Source organism: Marmota marmota, unplaced genomic scaffold, assembly GCF_001458135.2.
Source record: "Marmota marmota marmota unplaced genomic scaffold, marMar, whole genome shotgun sequence".
Lineage (NCBI taxonomy): Eukaryota > Metazoa > Chordata > Mammalia > Rodentia > Sciuridae > Marmota > Marmota marmota.
Window position 1 is genome coordinate 60,568,160 of NW_026000037.1, and position 18,470 is coordinate 60,586,629.

General features: G+C 38.5%; 2 protein-coding genes across 4 annotated transcripts in view; both read right to left on the reverse strand.

The window, feature by feature from the left end:
- Positions 1-7,485, reverse strand: part of Gpr155 (G protein-coupled receptor 155) — a 69,532-nt gene extending 62,047 nt beyond the window's left edge. Inside the window, exon 1 of one of the 3 annotated variants that reach the window (XM_048812516.1) lies at positions 7,203-7,485. In XM_048812516.1, the coding sequence (XP_048668473.1) occupies positions 7,203-7,313 (111 nt within the window). In that variant the 5' untranslated portion in view covers positions 7,314-7,485. The remainder of the gene's footprint in view (positions 1-7,202) is intronic. The other 2 variants (XM_048812513.1, XM_048812511.1) reach the window with 2 other exon arrangements.
- A 7,958-nt stretch (positions 7,486-15,443) lies between these two features.
- LOC107136654 (ubiquitin-fold modifier 1-like) lies at positions 15,444-15,892 on the reverse strand. The gene has a single exon (XM_048811969.1). The coding sequence runs from the start codon at positions 15,792-15,794 to the stop codon at positions 15,444-15,446; it is 351 nt and encodes a 116-aa protein (XP_048667926.1). The 5' UTR covers positions 15,795-15,892.
- Positions 15,893-18,470: the final 2,578 nt, after the last annotated feature.

An 18,470-nucleotide genomic window follows, 5' to 3' on the forward strand; every position in this document is an offset into this window, starting at 1 on the left:
CAAAGGTTTTCATTATGGCACTTTCAAAGTTCATTTATTCCTGTGGATTCCTCTTTCCATACTGACCTTTCAAATATGTTAATCCCTACTCTTAAATTAGTTTAGGGTAAACTGCTCTCACCTTCCTTCTCACCCAACAAGAGCTCTACTTCTTTTCTTCTCATGTAAATAAATTCTACTCCTTTCACTCTTGAAAACAAAAATTCAGAATGAGTTTAAGGTACTCTCTAAGGAAACTAATGCAATAGGTGTGAATCTACACCTTACCTCATGCTTTCTTAACTTTAACATAGGAACAATAAAGCCCTATTGCATGATTAAATGACATGAATTAAAAATGACATCTTGTTTAATTTGTCATACTACAGACACCCAACAAAATTCGTTTCTCACTATTATTTTGTGCCACTGAACCTGCATCCCCAAGAAATGGTCTTCCTATGAAGTAATGAAGTAACATCTTCATTACTTCTTTTGAAAACTTTCCGTGTCTTTCTTTTTATAACGCCATGCTTCATCCTCTACTTTATCATTCTTTTCACAGTTGCCCCTGTCCTTTGAATACTATTTCTTTTAAGCACAGGGCACCCTTCCATTAGTCCTTTCAGTTGTTCCCATCTACCTTTTCATCACTGAAACATGAGAAGGCTCAATGATTTTGTGTGAACTGGGGCTGGGTCTCTCTCAGCTGTTTCCCTAATTTGTCCTGTTGTTCTACTGGGGCTTCCGGAAGATATATGTAAATGGACTTCATGTCTCCTAACTCAAAATATTAAAATGTGTGTAACTGAAATAGATTGGTCAGTCCTACACTGACCTCTAGTTAGTTTCACAATCTGTCATCTGGTCACCCTCCCTCTCTTCCTTTTTGTTCTTGAGCTGGAGATGCAGCCTAGTGGTAGAGCACTTTCTAGAATGTGTGATGCCCTGGGTTTGATCCCAAAACACACATACACACACACACACACAATCACAATTCTTTTTGTTCTTAATGTGATGCATCTGCCATGCCAAGACATAACCCGAAAGTTCTGTAAAGTTCTGTAAAGTTAGGTAGTTATTCTATCTTTACAGATGTTTGTTTTACGGTTTTACATAGTGTTTTATGAACTCTGGTTGAAGTTTTTTTTTTTTGTTTGTTTGTTTTTTTGGTACTGAGGATTGAACCCAAGGGTACTTAATCACAGACTCACATCACCAGCCCTTTTTTATATTTTATTTAGAGACAGGGTCTTGCTGAGTTGCTTAGCACCTTGCTAAATTGCTAATGTTGGCTTTGATCTACCGATCCTCCTGCCTCTGCCTCCTGAGGCACTGGGATTACAGGCATGTGCCCCAGGGGCCAGGCTAGTTGAAGCTTTTATAGTGAGCTTTTGTTGCCAGGGTGAGATCATCTGTTGAATTAGTATTGGCTAAGCTTTCAAATAAGTGTCTCTTTCATCTTCAACATTTCAGTTCTGTTTTATATGTATTTCCTTGTGAGTAGTCTCAAATTCCCTCATTCTCTGTCTTCCTTAAATTTTTCCTTTGTCTCATATATTCACTGTGGAAATGCTGGCCATGTTAATATAGATTAGCCCACATTAACTCTCCCTCTTCAGTGGCCCAGAGTGTCCCTTTGCCCCTTCTCATCACTACCTTGTTCCTTATCACATCAGTCCTTGTCTTCCTCTGATCTGGAGCCCTTCAGTATTTACCCATTCCATGTTATTTTGCTGTGACAGTAGAATCCTTGAATTTCAACTAATGGGAAACTCAGATGGATTTCAACGATGAAAGTGATGTATGTGCCAATAGAACTCTCCTGAAGGAGCAAGAGAGTCCCATTAGGTGGCTCCCTCCACAATGTGAGAAAGCTTTTCTCCCAGAAGGCCTAGTAAACTTACTGGGCCAAACTAAACCAGCTGCTCTCCATGAACCAACATCTGTGACTGACAAATGAAAGCACTAGTTGGCTTAGGTCTGGGATGCAGGGGCCAACATTGTGAAAGAGGGATGGTATAACCTGAGAGATTTACAGTCGGAGATTCCTCCTCTGCGGCCAGTGTATCAGCTTCGTCCTACACATGTGAGAGAAGCAGACATCTGACTGGAAGCCTAGAAACCATGAGGAAGGAGAATGGGGAAATAGATGCTGACTCCGTAACTGTAAAATGTATACTATGCTTGTACGTGGTCACTTAAAAAATTCTAATAAAACCCTGCTTTATTTTATGACACTACCTCTCTAGCCTAAGGGCCAATACTAGTTTGCCGCCTGTTTTCATAAAGTTTTAATGAAACACAGCCATACTCATTTTTGAAGTATTGTCTAAGGCTGCCTTCACACTGCAAGGAAGATTTGAGTTGTTGTATGGCCTGCAAGACTCAAACTATTTACTGTGTGGCCCTCTCAGAAACAGTTTGCTGACTTCTGACTTGGAAGGTCAAATCTAAACTTGTCCTAGATTTTAAAGCCCTCTGTCATCTATGGTTACTTGGCTGACCTAACTTTGGTGGCATTCTTCACTTTACCCTACTCTGATCAGATCAGTTTATTCACCCACCCTAAATATTGTACAATCCTCCACTCTTCTGTTCATACCCTATCCAACCTGGAATGCTCTCCTTCAATTTTATTTATCTTCTTTTTTAAAATTTTTTTTATCTTTTGATTTTTAAAATCTTCTGTGTCTTTAAAGACCGTTCTCAAGTTCATGGAGCTTTCCTTATTAACTTTACCCACACCGGAGCCTTCTTTCCTACATTATTGCCTCTGTCACGCTAGAAGGCACGTTGAGTCTGTGTGTGTTTTATAAATATGTCATATGTATACATCTTATCTCTCTAATTACATGCAAAGTTCCTAGATATAAGACTTGGTAATTTCTTTTTCATCCTTAATAGAATTTCAAGTAACAGTAAGCTCAGAGAAGCCACTTAAGTTTGCTAGTCCTGTGAAACTCTACCTACCAATATGTAGAATGAGTCCACTTCTCTACAACCCCAGTAAACTCTGCTCTTAGCTCCACTTACTCTCACCTAGCCTATGGCTGCAGTCTCCCAGGCACCTCCTTCTCCTTGCACCCCACTGACCCTTTTCCTACACAGCATCAGACTGACTTTACATGTTTAAATCAGAAAATGTTACTCTCCTACTTATTATCCTTCATTTCCTTATGTTCTAGAAAAGACAGTGATCTGTCTCTGCCTAAGTCTCCTAGTTTAGTTCCTTTTACTCATCAGTGGTCACTCTGCCCTGGTTCTCTGAGATCTCTCTGCCTGGAATGCTCTTACCCCAGGTCATGAATGCTCCTTCTCATGATTCAGATTTCAGCTCTCTCTTCCTTGTCTCTCCACCCAATCTAAACTGGCTCTTTGCTCCGGGTCCATCACTAAATCACATCATCTAGTTTCGCTTTCTTCATAGCCTTGATCTCAATACTGATATGTCTTGTTTGTCGCCTCCCCTCTGAATGTGAGCTCTGTGATGAGCAGTGACTCAGTCTAAATTGTTTGCACTGTCTTTCCGGGTCCTCAAAGATGCCAGTGCATAGAGGCTCTTATGGAATAAACGGACTGAAGCATTCATACGTTAAGGAAACGTTCATTCAATGTTATAAAAATACATTTACTGGGTTTGGGGATATAGCTCAGTGGTAAAAGTGCTTGCCTAGCAAGGATGAGGCCTTGGATTCAATCTTCAGTGTAGCACATGCGTGCGAGCGCGCGCATACACACACACACACACACAAACACTATAAATTTACTATATATATATATATATATATATATATATATATATATTCACTAAGTGCTATAATTTGGATGTGATATTTTTCCAAAAAAGTTCTTATGCTGTAAGCTTGTTCCCTAGAGGGGTTTTACCCTCATGACCACTCAGGATGGATTAATACCATCTGCAGGAGTGGGTCGGGTCTCATGTGACTGAATAAGTCTCTTCAGAACAGGTTGCTATAAAGTGAGGCCACCCCACAAGACTGGCCCTTCTGCATGCAGCTCTTTCCCTTTCTACATCTTCACCATGTTGTGATATAGGCTGGGGGTGAGGCTGGTGGGTGTCCTCACCAGATACTAGCATCTTGCTCTTTGAACCTTCCAGGCACCAGATTCAAGAGCCAAATCAACCTCTTTATTTTGTAAAGTATCAAGTGACAGGTATATTTTGTTATAATAACATAAAACATACTAAGATATAAGCATTCACTTCCATAGTCTTACCTCTTAGGGTTCCACAATAAAGAAATTGCTCTTAGGAGTTGTATTAGTTTCCAAAGACTACCACAAAAAAAAGTACAAACAGAATGGCCTAAAACAACAGATAAATATTCTCTCACCACTTAGAAGGCCAGAAGTCCAAAATGAAAGTGTGGACAAGGTAAGTTACTTCTGGATGCTCTGAGGGAGAAAACATTCCATGCCTCTCTCTCAGCTTCTGGTGGCTGCCAGCATTCCTTGTTCCACAGATCTCTTGGCTTGTAGATGTATCACTCTAATCTCTGCCTCCATCTACATATCTCCTTCTTCTCTGTGTGTCTTTGTGGGTGTCCTGTTTTGTCTTTTATAAGGATACTTATCAGATTTACAGTCCACCCTAATCCAGTGAGATCTTATCTTGAACCATAACTAATTACATGTAATAATTCTATTTCCAAATAAGGCCACCTACTGAGGTTTTGCATTTGAGGTGGGAGGGGCACTACTCAATCACTTATAGAGCTTTACAGTGCAACACAGAAACTCTGTTCTTGCTATACACATGGTTGGGCTGGGGATGTGGCTCAGTGGTAGAGCACTCACCTAGTAATACACATGGTTGATTTTTTTTTTGGTGGGGGGGTCAGCCAGCAACAATTCTCCCTTCCTAGGAACACTCAATTTCCTCTTACCCTTTGTGGGCAGTCTTGTTAGGGGTGTAAATCAATATATCTCATCCCATTGAAACCAAGGAGCCACATATGACCCAAGGTAAGACAACTAGACTTCTGGAATGTTTTCTTTTTTTCCAAACTGTATTACTTTATACTTTGCAAACTTTCAAGGTTCCATAGATCTATGAGTGCACAGAACACATTAGGCAGTCTAGCTGCTTGGAACTCTTCATCTTGAGTAGAGACACACAGGTTGGGAAAAAACTGGAATGCATACATTGGAACAGCAGCACCCAGACAAGATCCTGAAGTGGTTCTTGCTATGTGTACTCCAGGAACTGACCTCATTCCTGTCTTGTGTCTGGTATTGTCCCTTCTGCCTCCCATCTATCCCATGACTTCCTGGTTAGCTCTCTGTTGAAATCTGCTTTTGGTTTGGTTAGCCAGAATTGTCCTATCATTTGCATCTTAAGAAACTGACTGTTCCACAGATCCCAGATTTTGTTCAGCACTGTTGCTGTTTTGCATATTCAGCTGTGAGTTCTGACATGCTGAGTTTACTACTACAAGAGATACTACCCTCAAAATGTCAATTTCATCCCAAACCCATGAATTAGTGTAATTACAAGACAGCATATTCGCATTATTATTAATTTATTTATAACCCATCTTGTTCCCCAAGAATTGCATTGTGTTGAATTATCCTACAAAGATACAGGAAGAAAAAGTACATTTGAAATAAGGAACAAAACTGAGACAAAGGGGGAATAAGGACAGAAAGCGAAACAGAGTCATAAGGAACCTAATCTATAAAAAGGTTACTGACAAGGCAGGGCAATAGGTAGAGGAAAGATGCACTGATGTGAGAGGGTCCTCAGGCTACAGTTGCCATGGTATTTGGCAACAATATTTTCTACTTTAAATAGGACCAGCTCAACCTGTATTTCTATTAAAAGTTTACAATCTCTCTACATTAAAGTGGCTTCATGAGATTATTATGCAATGTGTGAAAAGAGACTGGACTAACCAAATAACAGAAAAGAAATGTATTTGCTTAAAGTCTTGAGTGTTATTTCTTTAAAGACTGTGAAACTCCTGAGATACTTGCTTTAATTTTTATTTCCTTTCCTTACTTCTGTCCTCCCTTCTTTTCTTCCTATTAATATTACTTATAAAGCCTTTAAGCAGTAGTGCTTTATTTTAAATGAACAATTACTTATTTTTCTTTACATGATAGATGGGCCTTGGAACATAGATTTTGTAATCTGTTTTTACAAATTGAAATATTCCAAGTGGAATAGAACAGTTATTTTAAAAACACCACCGGTCAATCTAAGTATAAATCAAATATTATTTTCTCTTTTATTATTTTAGTAATACTGGGTTTTCATATATTATAGAGATGTTGGCTCCCCTCTTATGGTTTTTATAAAGCAAAGCCCAGGTTTAAATGCAAACACTGCATAAATATATTGCTCATACATATGAACATAGTAAACTCAATCATAGGAAACTGATCTTCATTATTGTAATGATGATTTTTCCATTTTAATATTTATTGCATTTTTCCCTTTTCTAAAAAGAATCTGAGGCAACAGATCCTTGATTGAATACATCACAAGTGCCATCTAGTGCTTTCTTTGAAAATAACATTTTTTTCCCCCTTCAGACACATGAACAAACAACATGCAGAACACTCAGACTCCTTGGCCAGAGTGGATTTAAATAGTTCTAAAGCCTAAGAAAGAGTCAGTTTTCAATCAAACAAGATTTTAAAAGAAGAATTTAGAAGTGATTTCCTTGACAACAGTCAGATCTCCCAATACTGCACGGTTCTAATTCTACATAGGTATTGACAGGGTTAACTAAAGGATGCTAAAGAAAGGACAAATAAAATAAGGCCTTTCACCAAAGAAAAAGTAATGACAATAATTTCAAAAGGTAGTTTCTGCCAACTCCTGATAGCAGCTGGCATCTCACTAATCTCTATTTTCATCATCATTATTTTATGCCCCAAAGCATAAAATAACCTTTAAGGTATTGAAGCAGCAGCAGCAGTAGCAGCAACCACAGCATTAGCTGAGTGCCTGCTGCCAGGGGCCCCAGAACTCCTGTCAAGGAGACCAACACAAACTTTCACCTCTGCCAACACGGAACTTAAAATCAACCTGGTGGGAAGGAAGAGGAAAAGGAAGAGGCCAAGGGCCAGGAGGAGGGGAAGTAGGTGAGTAATAATCAAACAGCAGGACCAGATCAACACCCTCATCATTTTCCTGTCTAAACACCCCAAAGTCTTGGAACCCTCCCCACCCATGTATCCAGTCCTGGTACCTGAGTCCTGCAGAGTCCTGCTTTGAGTGCCTTCCTGATGGTTCTCTTCTCCTTCCCTAGTGTGGGGCTATCCTCCTCCTCCTTGGGCCTGGAAAATTGCAACAGGTGCATCCTTCAGCTTCCTGCCTCTCCCACCGCAGGCTGGTGTTTACTTCAAAGCTGCCTTAACTTTTCGTTCCGTTCTTCAAGAACCAGTTATGGTTCTCTGGGCCTCTTTAGACCACAGGTACACATTGGAGTGTAGCTTTGAAGGTCTCCCGTAATCTGCCCAGACACTTCAACTTGACGGCCACTCACTCCACTCAACACTGAACTTGGACCCCTAGAGGGCAGGTCTCTCGTGGGAACTTGGGCACATTGTGCTTTCACTTCCTTTTCTAATTGTGGGATTTTTCTATTTTCCATCCTCCCCCCACCCCCTATTTTTCATTTTATTATTTATTCTATCACTTGTTGCCATTCCTCTCCTTTAGGTACCTTTTCTTACCTCCTGTGGCATCACAGTCTCCTCCAATCTCTACAGATTTCTCATTAGTCTTGCTAAACAGCAAATCAAAGAGAAACTTCCTTTTCTGGCTTTTTGGGTTTGTTTTGCTGTTTCCTGGATCACTGGTCTTCCCCTTTCTTAGTTGTTCAAGGAACTTCCCCCAAATGAGCATGTGGGAGGTAAATGAATCAAGTCCTTGTGTATCTAAAAATGGTCCTATCCTACATTCACACTTCATTGTCTTTTTCTGGGTACAATTTGTCTTTTTCTAGTTCATAATCATGTTATGTCTGGCTAGGGTGTAGCTCGTGGCAAAGTATTTGTTGAGCATACTCAAGGCCCTGGGTTCAATCCCTTGTACACACATACACACACACACACACACAAAATCATGTTGCCAAAGAATTTGTGTCTTAGTACCCGTGTTGCTAATGAGAATTCTGATGTCACCCTGACTGTTGCTTTGTAACATGGGAGATTGTTTGTATTTTATCAAGTAAAATCCTAATAATCCATTTTCCATTTTCTAAAATTGAGCTGCAGTCTGGGTGCAGTGGTGCATACCAGTAATCCCAGAGACTCCAAAGGCTGAGGCAGAAGGTTCACAAGTTTGAGGCCAGCCTCAGCAACTTAGTGAGACTCTTATCTCAAAATTAAAAAAAGAAAGAAAAGGGATGTGGATGTAGCTCAGGGTTACAGCGCCCCTGGGTTCAATGCCCAGTACTGCAAATAAATAAATTGAATTGAACTTCACAGGTTTGCATTCTGGTTTTTAATAATGCTAATGAACGACACATCAGAACTTGGCTCTAAAAATATAAAATGTCATTTTTTTAAAGTCAAAAGTCAAATAAAGAGATGAAAAAAAAAAGTTTCTTCTCCACAGCTGCAAAGGGAGAACCATCCTTTACAACTTCAAACTCAAAGGACCCAATAAGGAAAAGAGTAAATGTGAACTCTCCCAAAGACATCAGTCTTTTTCCTTGTGTGTTCTGAAGTCTTGTCATGATACCAGTTTGTTCTGTTCTCTTTAATATCAATCTGTCACCGGAATAATTTGAAGAAAGCGGTCTTTCAGATGCTAGAGATTTTAGAAATTGTTGCCATGTTTTGTGAACAAAACCTTCAGTGTCACCTGTAATGCCAAATTACAGTTGTATTTGTTGATTCATTGCCCAGGGTGATAATGTAGTTGGCATTTATGTTGCCAAGTGACATAAATGTTAACAGGGTTGCTCAGTCCAATCAGAAGAGGATCCTTGGTCCTCTCCTCTTCCTACTTATGTAACAGACAAACAGAAGTCTTAGCATAGTAAATACTAATGAATAAAGAGGTTGAGTCTTGTGCCATTTATAATGCCACATAGATACCCAGTTGCATCAATACCAGGGACTACAGTGACAACTTCTCAAATCAAAAATTGGTTTTATCAGATATTTTAGTGCTGACACCTGACCCTTATTCACGGTATGGTGCCTGTTCAATATTATTTACAACATCTATCATTTCAATGCCATTTAGGAATTTTGGGAGGGGGGAAGAATACTTGACAACAACATAAAAGGCAAAATGACTGTTCCTTTGATTTAAAAAAAATTTACCCCTGTCCTTCCTCCAAACCCACACTAAGATTCAGTGGGACAACTTTCCAGTAGGGGGAATATGGCTCAGTGGCTGAGCACTTGACTGGCAGGCTTGAGGCCCTGGGTTCAAGCCCCAGCACTGCAAATAAAAGGGGGGAAAAAAAGAGAAAAGGACAACTTCTCACAGTCGGTGTTTTTAAATTATATTTTTTAATATTTATTTTTTAGTTTAAGTGGATACAATATCTTTATTTTGTTTTTATGTGGTGAGGATTGAACCCAGTGCCTCACACGTGCTAGGCAAGCGCTGTACCACTGAGCCACAACCCCAGCCCCTAATTATATTCTTCTAAATATAATTAAAATATTTCTATCAAAACCCAAAGTATTTTTCTATACTACCATAGTATTGAATCTCACTGAGCCTATTGTAAAGAGTAACCAGCTCTAGAATATAGAACAGGAGGAAAAATAATATGGTGGAAAATTTTCCTTGTGGTTTATATGAACATCCATATCAACATTAAAACTGATGTAATATATAAAAGATAAACAGAATAAAATTGAGCCCAGAAATAGACCTGCAATAGAGGATCACTTAATTTATCACAAAGGTGCCAGTGAAACCCAATGGGGAAAGAAAAGGCCTTTTAAGATATTGGGTTAGTTCAAAGAATATCTGCATTGAAAACTAGGATAGATATTTAAATCTGGAAAGCTTACACTAATTTATATTCTTACCAACTTGGTTGAAGAATGCTCCGTGTTCTCTTCATGTAAATGTTTAAGGATGTTGGAAAAGATTGGCTATTCTATTTATGAAGCCCCAAATCCTCTTTCTGTATGTGTACACAATGCATTGTGTTCATTATTCAAGCAACAAGTATTTATTCAATGCCTCAGACATAACAGGGACTGCTCTAGGCCCTGGGGATTTGGCTGAAGCAATGTGCTTATTTCCTCAGAATTTACACTCTAGTGGGAAAAGACAGATCATAAACAGATAGAAAAATAGTAGAGTCTCCTATGGATCTCAGTATGAGGGGAAACCCCTGCAGCTGAAGGAGATAGAAAGAGATGGGTGGGGGTGAGAGCTCTATTTCAGATAGCAGAGTCAGGGAATGCCTGTCTGTGGAAATGGTCTGCATATTGAGAAGGGGGAGACATGCAGCCTAAGGGAAGACATGGGTCCCTCAGCAGGAGCTCAGGGAACATGCTGAAGATGTCTGAGAGAGGCCAGTGTGGCTAAGATGCTCAGAGTGGTAAGGAAGCCAGATCATATCTCGTTGGCTATAGCAAAATGTTTGGATTTTATTATGATGTAATGAGAAGCCACCAACGGTCTTCAGCCTTGGTGTGGCATGATCTAATTTACACTATATTGTGGAGGGAAGGGGTACTGGGATTGAACCCAAGGGCGCTCTACCACTGAGCCACATCCCCAGCCCTTTGTATTTATTTATTTTAAGACAGATGTGTAATCCTTCTTTCTCTGCCTCCCAAGTAGCTCAGATTACAGACATGTGCCATTGCACCTGTTGGTGGCTAGGGAAATAACCCAAATTGGGACAGATCTTGATGATATAACAATTGGGAATTGCTGATGGTTTGGGGTCAAGAGAAAGAGGAATCAATGATGTCTTCTAGGTTTGGAGCTTTAACAACCGGTCAGTATTTGTACCACCAACTGAGATAGAGATGTCTGTAGAGGGGAAAGAGCATAGGGCAATGAAAAGAAAAACCTTGGTGTGTATTGGTGGAAAAATTCATTCCACTGAACATCAGCAGGTAAATGGATAAGCCAAAGGTAATCAGTTTGCATGCCCTTAATCCAAAAATATGAAAAAACAAAACAAAACATTTTTTAAGGTTTGTTCCTTAAACATTTTTAATTTTATTTTCTTACTTGTTCTCTTTAGTTATACAGGACAGTAGAATCTATTTTGATATATTTATACAAACATGAAATCTATCTTATTCTAATTAGGATCCTAGTCTTGTGGATGGACACAATGGTGAGATTCACTGTGGTGTATTCATATATGAATACAGGAAAATGATGTCAGATTCATTCCACTGTCTTTCCTTTGCCCCCTCTTCCCCTTCATTCCCCTTTGTCTAATCCACTGGACTTCCAACCACCCTCTTTGTTGTGGGTTAGCATCCACATATCAGAGAGAACATTCGACTGTCGGATTTTTGGAATTGTCTTATTTCACTTAGCATGATAGTCTCCAGATCCATCCATTTACCAGCAAAAGTCATAAAGTCATTCTTCTTTATGGCTTAGTAATATTCAATTGTGTATATGTACCATTATTTCTTTATCCATTCATCTGTTGATGGGCATCTAGGTTGGCTGCACAACTTAGCTATTATAAATTGTGCTGCTATAAACATTGATGTGGCAGTGTCACTGTAGTATGCTGACAAAGTGAAACTTTTGAGGATCTGACATGATGCCACATGAAAATCCCACACCTAACTTTATGTGGTGGGTTGCAGTCAAAATGCAGGCACCCAACACACAGTTTATTCAGGCTAAGTGTGCAAGTTATACATGAAATATAAACGAATTTATATTTAGAAATATAAATGAATGTTTAGACTTGGTTTCCATCCCCAAGATATCTCATTATATATATGCAAATACTCCAAAATCTGAAAAAAAAATCTGAAACACTTCTGGTTCTAAGCATTTTGTAAAAGGAATATTCAACCTGTATTCCACAAGTAGAATATTATTCAGGGAAGAAAAGGACGACACAATACGGATACATGCTACATGAGTGAACCTTTAAAACATTGTGCTAAGTGAATGACTTCAGACACAAACACCACATATTGTATGATTTCATTATATGAAATGTCCAGAGTAGGCAAATCCATAGACGGAAATCAGGTAAGTGGTTAGCAGAGGATTGGGCTGAGAAAAGGGCAATGGGAAGTGATTGCTTAATGAATATGGAGTTTCTGTTTGGGTGTTGAGAAGTTCTGGAACTGGATAGTAGAGATGGTTGCACAATTTTGCAAATAAAGTGCCATGGAAGTGTTTTAAAATGTTTACAGTGGTAAATGTTTTGTTATGTGTACTTTATTTAGCACAATAAAAAAAGAATCTGAGATATCACAAACACTTTAGAATGTATGTAGAGAATTTCAAGAGTTTAGTTTGAGACATTAAATTTGAGCTGCCTATTAGTTATTCAAGTGGAGTTGGGTAAAGGAATCTGGAGCTCAGGGGATAGTTCAGGGCAGGAGAAATACATTTGGGAGTAGTTAGCTTAGAGATGTCATGTAAAGACTGCACACTGGAGGGATCACCTAGGACTCATTCTCAGGCAAGTCAGTATTAATGTAATGAGGTCAGGAATAGGAGGAAGAGCCAGAGAAGTAAGTTCACCACACTGGACCCACTACAGGAACGTCAGGGGGAGTGGGGTCTCTAGAGCCCAGTGCAGAGCTTCAGGAGAGGGGATGCTAAACATCAATTGCTGCTGAGACAGGAAGGTGAAAATAGTGGGATTTTGTGGAGCAGAGATTCCTGATATCTTATAAAGTTAATTTTTAGTTTAAGTTGGTTATACACATTACTCAAATATACTTACTAACTTAAAAGAATGTCTTTTATGAAAAAGGTATTACAGTCCTCCCTCCCTCCCTTCCTTCCTTCCTTCCTTTTATAGTACTAGGGATTGAACCCAGGACCTCTTGTATGCCAGGCAAATACTCTGAACTACATCCCTAGCCCTTTTTAGTTTGTTTTGAAACATGGCCTCCATATATTGTTCAAGCTGGCTTTGAACTTGCAATCCACCTGTCTCTGTCTCCTAAGTAGCAGGGATTATCCGTGTGCACCACTGTACCTGGCTCAGATTATTGTAGTTTTCTTTTTTCTTTTGAGAGAGAGAGAGAGAGAGAGAGAGAAAGAGAGAGAGAGAGAGAATTTTTTAATATTTATTTGCTGAGAGCCACGGCCGAGTCTGTATGGCCCCTGGCATTTTGCCAACAGTATTGATTGACAGGCGAGGCATTACTATCCGCCTCTGCCGCAACTTTTGAGTTCTCGCACTATTTTGGAGTTCTCGTGGGGATTTCCGGGGATTCCCCGAGAGTTCCCATTGGTTGGGGAAGTGCAGGAGGAGGGATTTCCGAGAGAGATATTTCCGGCTGGGGGTTTTTCCTGGAGAAGCCTCGTGGCGTTCGGGAGGATTCCCCGGGAGCTGTGTGAAGTGTTTTCCTGCAGTTTAAAAATAAAGTTTGTTCCTGCTTCAGTGGCTCGTGATTTGTGCCCAGCCAGACTGCGGCATTTATTTTTTAGTTTTTGGCGGACACAACATCTTTGTTTGTATGTGGTGCTGAGGATCGAACCTGGGCCGCACGCATGCCAGGCGAGCGTGCTACCACTTGAGCCACATCCCCAGCCCAGATTATTGTAGCTTTCTACCATCATTGTAGATAGATCAACATCTTTTGATTTTCAAATTTTCAAGTTCTATGTTAAGTGAATAAAGGTTCTTGATTATTTTGGTCTTGTTAGTGAATTGTGACTTTTATCATTTGGAAAGAGCCTTCTCTCCCTTTAATGTTATAGATATCTGTTTCATAAATAGCATAAAATTGGATTATTTAAATTTTTTTTTTAGTTTTAGTTGGACATGATATCTTTATTTTATTTATTTATTTTTATGTGTGCTGAGGATGGAACCCAATGCCTTGCAGGTGCTAGACGCACGCTCTACCACTGAGTCACAACCCCAGCCCCAAATTGGATTATTTTTAACCTGAATCAGCACTAGATTTTTAAATAAGGGAACTTAACTCATTCACATTTATTATTGTTTAGCATGTTTACATATATTCCTGTTATCTTGATACATGTTTTCCATTCATTTTTTTCTTGCTGTTTCCTTTTTCTGCTTTTCTTGTATGTTGTTGTATTGATTAAGTTCTCTTTGTTTCATTTGTTTTCCTTTTTTTTTTTCAGAGTTTTAATTTTTTATTTTGTCAAATAAACTGACACTTGGAAATATACATTCTTATCCATGATTTATGGTATTTAATTATCTTTGCTTTTTATAATTACATTTTTAATAAACTGGCACAACCGGTGTGCTGATTAAGAATTCTAATAATAAAATAAGGATAGGCAATATGGTTTATAGTATAACAAAAGTATTTTCATAAGATATTAATTATGGACTATTAATTAAACTAAAATACAATACTTCAAAATATTTTGCACAAAGAGCTTACAGATCATAATTGTTAAGTAACAAAATATCTCACTCAATGAAAGTTTTTTGAGAACTGCAATCTAATTTTCAAAACTGAAGAACAAAAGTATTAAACAAATCACTTTATGGCACAGAACACAATAAACTTATCTAAGCAAACAACAGAAAGGTTTTTGTATTAGAAGCAAAATGGAAGAAATTTTAAATTAAGCCCCAAATTCAAGGAATAGTTACTCATAACTTTCTGGTTAACTTATGCTCAATTATAAGAAATAAGGGCTTTTAAGCTTCATATCACTGTATTTTTCTTTCATATATAAAATATATATATGAAATTCCAAACATTAAGAGTATATTTTTTTAACTTGGCAAAAAAAAAAAATTCTTACTTTGATAATTCAGAATCCTGGTATTCATCAAATCTGTGAATAATATTTGGTAATTTTTTAAACTACCGATGTCACCCTTAAGAGGATTCAGTTGTATTTTCTTGTAATTTATTTCTTCCCCATCAAACCTAGGAACTATAACAGGGAAGACACTGAAACATGGTAAGATAAAAACTGGTCTTAGACTTTATTCATGAATAACTCACCAAGTATTTATCGAATGTCTACTACACTTTCAGCTCTAGAAAGAATCTGACATGACAAGCCCTGCCTCTAGGGAGTTTGTCATTCAAAATACAGCACATCAAGAAATGATTCTGAATCACTAAAAGCCTTCATTTTATCTTTCAAGACGTACCCAGATACTGATATCCTCTGTAAGATCAAGTATAATTTTTTATTATACTCTCTGAATTGTCATAAGGGGTACTTTGAAATTTGTATGCAGGCAAGGCCCCTTCTGCTACTTAGATTAAGTCAAATATTTTGTTTTCACTTTCAGTTTTCTCCAACATACCCTCCACAGCTTTGTCCAACCAGCTGGCTATTTCTGTGACACTTTACTTTCCTCTTCACTGGGTACTTGTTGCTTTCCTCCTTGCAAAAGCCTCGTCAACCAGTCTTTCTCATCTTTCTTTNAACAAGTTCCAACACGATCTCTAGGAATAATTCGAAGTTCTGAACCGTGCTTTAGAAAAACATTTCCAGCAGTCTGTGCAGGATTTATTCCTATTCCATCATTAGTAATAATTGCACTTGTTGCTGCAGGAACTTTAAATTCTTCTGCTGCAAATTTTAAGACTGCTGTAAAAGGTGTACTCTCAGGAACACTAAGTACTTTATACGGCAACCGTGGGTCCGACGTCAGCGTAATCTTAAAGGAAACCTTCGACATGGTGGAGTAGGTCTGGGCGGACACCCCACGCCAATTTGGCGAAGTAGCTCCAAGCCCTCACCAGTGAAGAAGCGTCTGGGCCCCTCCCGACTCAGCTCCACCTCATTTGTTTTCCTTGAAGGGTTGGCAAAGGTATATATTCTATTTCAATTATTTAGATGTCAACTTATTTTTTTTAACTCCCATGCTGTTTTCTATCAGCATCTACAATCAACACATCTTTACATTGTAAGGGAAGCAAAGTTTTACCTCCATCCTCTCAGGGTTTTCAGTTTGAGAATAAATTGGCATGAGACAGATTAACAGGAGAAAAGCATCCAAATTCAAATAAGTCTTACTTAACACAGGAGGAAATGAAAGCACAAAGAAATTCCAAACCTAAATGCCTTTACACTAGAGAGAGGCAATTTTGGGGAAAAAAAAAACTAAACCATGTGGTGAGTCTAAAGTAAAAATAATTTTAACAAGTTCTGTTTCTACAAGTTCTCTTGTCTATGACTCCCTGCACAAGAATTTTTTTTCCTCTGGTACAGAGATGACATCTTTCACATGGTGGTTTTTCTTTCTTTCTTTCTTTCTTTCTTTTTTTTTTGGTACTGGGGTTTGAACCTAAGGATGCTTAACCATTGAGCAACATCCCCAACCTTTTTTATTTTGAGTCAGTGTCTCACTAGGTTGCTTACAGCCTCCCTAAGTGGCTGAGGCTGGCTTCGAACCTGGGATCCTCCTTCCTTAGCCTCCTGAGAGGCTGGGATTACAGGTGTGCACCACTATGCCCAGCTCTGGTTGTAATTTCTAGTGTCCTGGAAGGAAAAGGGAGATTAGAATGTCCTGCTTGCATTGGCTATTTCTCAAGTGCCTTTAACTCAAAATAATCCTTAAACCAAAGTGTCATATTATAGGGTCACATATTCTGCCACCCCTCAAAATCTCCCAATTAAAAAAAAAAAAAATATATATATATAATGTATACACTTATATATATATATATATATATAAAAGCATATATACTTTTAAATAAATTATATATATATACATATATGTATATATATGCATATATATGCTCTTTCTCCTTCCCTTATAGTGTAAGCAATTCGCTAGATTAGTTTTATTTTTAGTTGAGTTTGACTCTTGGGGGTTTTGTTTTACTTCTGACTTACCCCTTTCTTTGTATGTCACATGATCTTTTTTTTGGGAGTACTTCTTGTCATTGATGTTTTTGTTCTAGCACATTTTTGAGGGCAGAAATTATTTTATTTTTACTTATTACTCATATTTGGTGCTGGGGATTGGATTTAGGACCTTGTACATGCTAAGCACATGCTCTACCCTTAAACTACATTCCCAGCCCTATAATTCTTTTAGAGATGGTATATTTGCAGTGAAACTTCTGAGTCCGTGTATGTTCAAAAATGTCTCCAGGCTTTTCACCCTTGATTATAAGTTTGCCTCCATATAGAATTCCAGGTCCAAAATTGCTTTTCCCCTCAGAAATTTGCAGATATTGTTCGGATGCCTCCAGCATCCAGGATTGCTGATGAGAGGTGTGATACTCCTCTGCTTCTTCTCCTTTGTAGACTTTATTTATATGGAATTTTTCAGGGTGGTTTTCTTCATCTGTGTGTTTCTTAAATTTCACGAGGACTTGCCAGAGAAACTTTTAATCTAAAATTTGTGCTTTTTTCAGCTCCAGGATGTTTTATTAATAAAAAAATTTTTTTAATGATTTCACCTTTCATTGTTTTCATTCTTTTTTCCTGGAACACCTGTTCAATGCATTTTTGGTCACCTTGTTTTGAATTCTCCATATTGCTTAAGTTATTTCTTCTATTTCCTGCTTGCTTTTCCCTTCTTATTTTAAATTTTGTGAGCTTCCCATCTTTATCTTTCAGATTACTAATTTGATTTTCATTGGTGTAGGTTCTATCAATATTCATTCACTCAATAAATATGTATTGAGTTCCTGTTGGATGTAGACATTATTTCAAATACTGGGCTTTGGTGGTGAACAATGTCCTCTTATTGGAGTTTTATTATCTAAGAACTTTTTCACATTTTGGCAGTATTAGGGATTGAACTTGGGGCTTTTCACATACTAGACAAGAAAGCTCTACCACTGGACTAAATTCCCAGGCCTTTTTATTTTATTTTGAGTCAGGGTTTTGCTAGGTTGCATACGTTGGACTTGAACTTGATATCCTCCTGCCTTAGCCTCCAGTGTAGCTGGGATTAGAGGTGTGTGACACCTAGTGTGCCTTCAAGGTCTCTTTCTTGTGGATCTGGGTCCATGGGGGCGAGACTCCACCAAGGCTTGAGGCTCCACGAGGGTGTGAGGCTTCCCGGAGCCTGGGTCTCACCTAGCTATGAGAAGGTGGCTGGCTGACCTTTGTTCTTTCAAGATAAACCCCCAAACTTGGGTCCTCACATTGTGCAGGTTTCTGGCCTTGGTTAGAAAATAACTGTGAATGATAATATGCTTCAATTTTGTAAATGGAGCTGGAAGAACTACTTCATTAAAATAAGGAAATAAAACAAAAAGATGGGAGATGTGGAAGCATCAAGGAGAACCCTAAGGTGACCTGAGGGGATATATCCCAGAGCCGCAAGGAAACAGCTGTGCCAGTGAGAAGGAAGGGAGAGGGCTCCAGAGGCAGCTCAAAAAAAAAAAAAAAATCA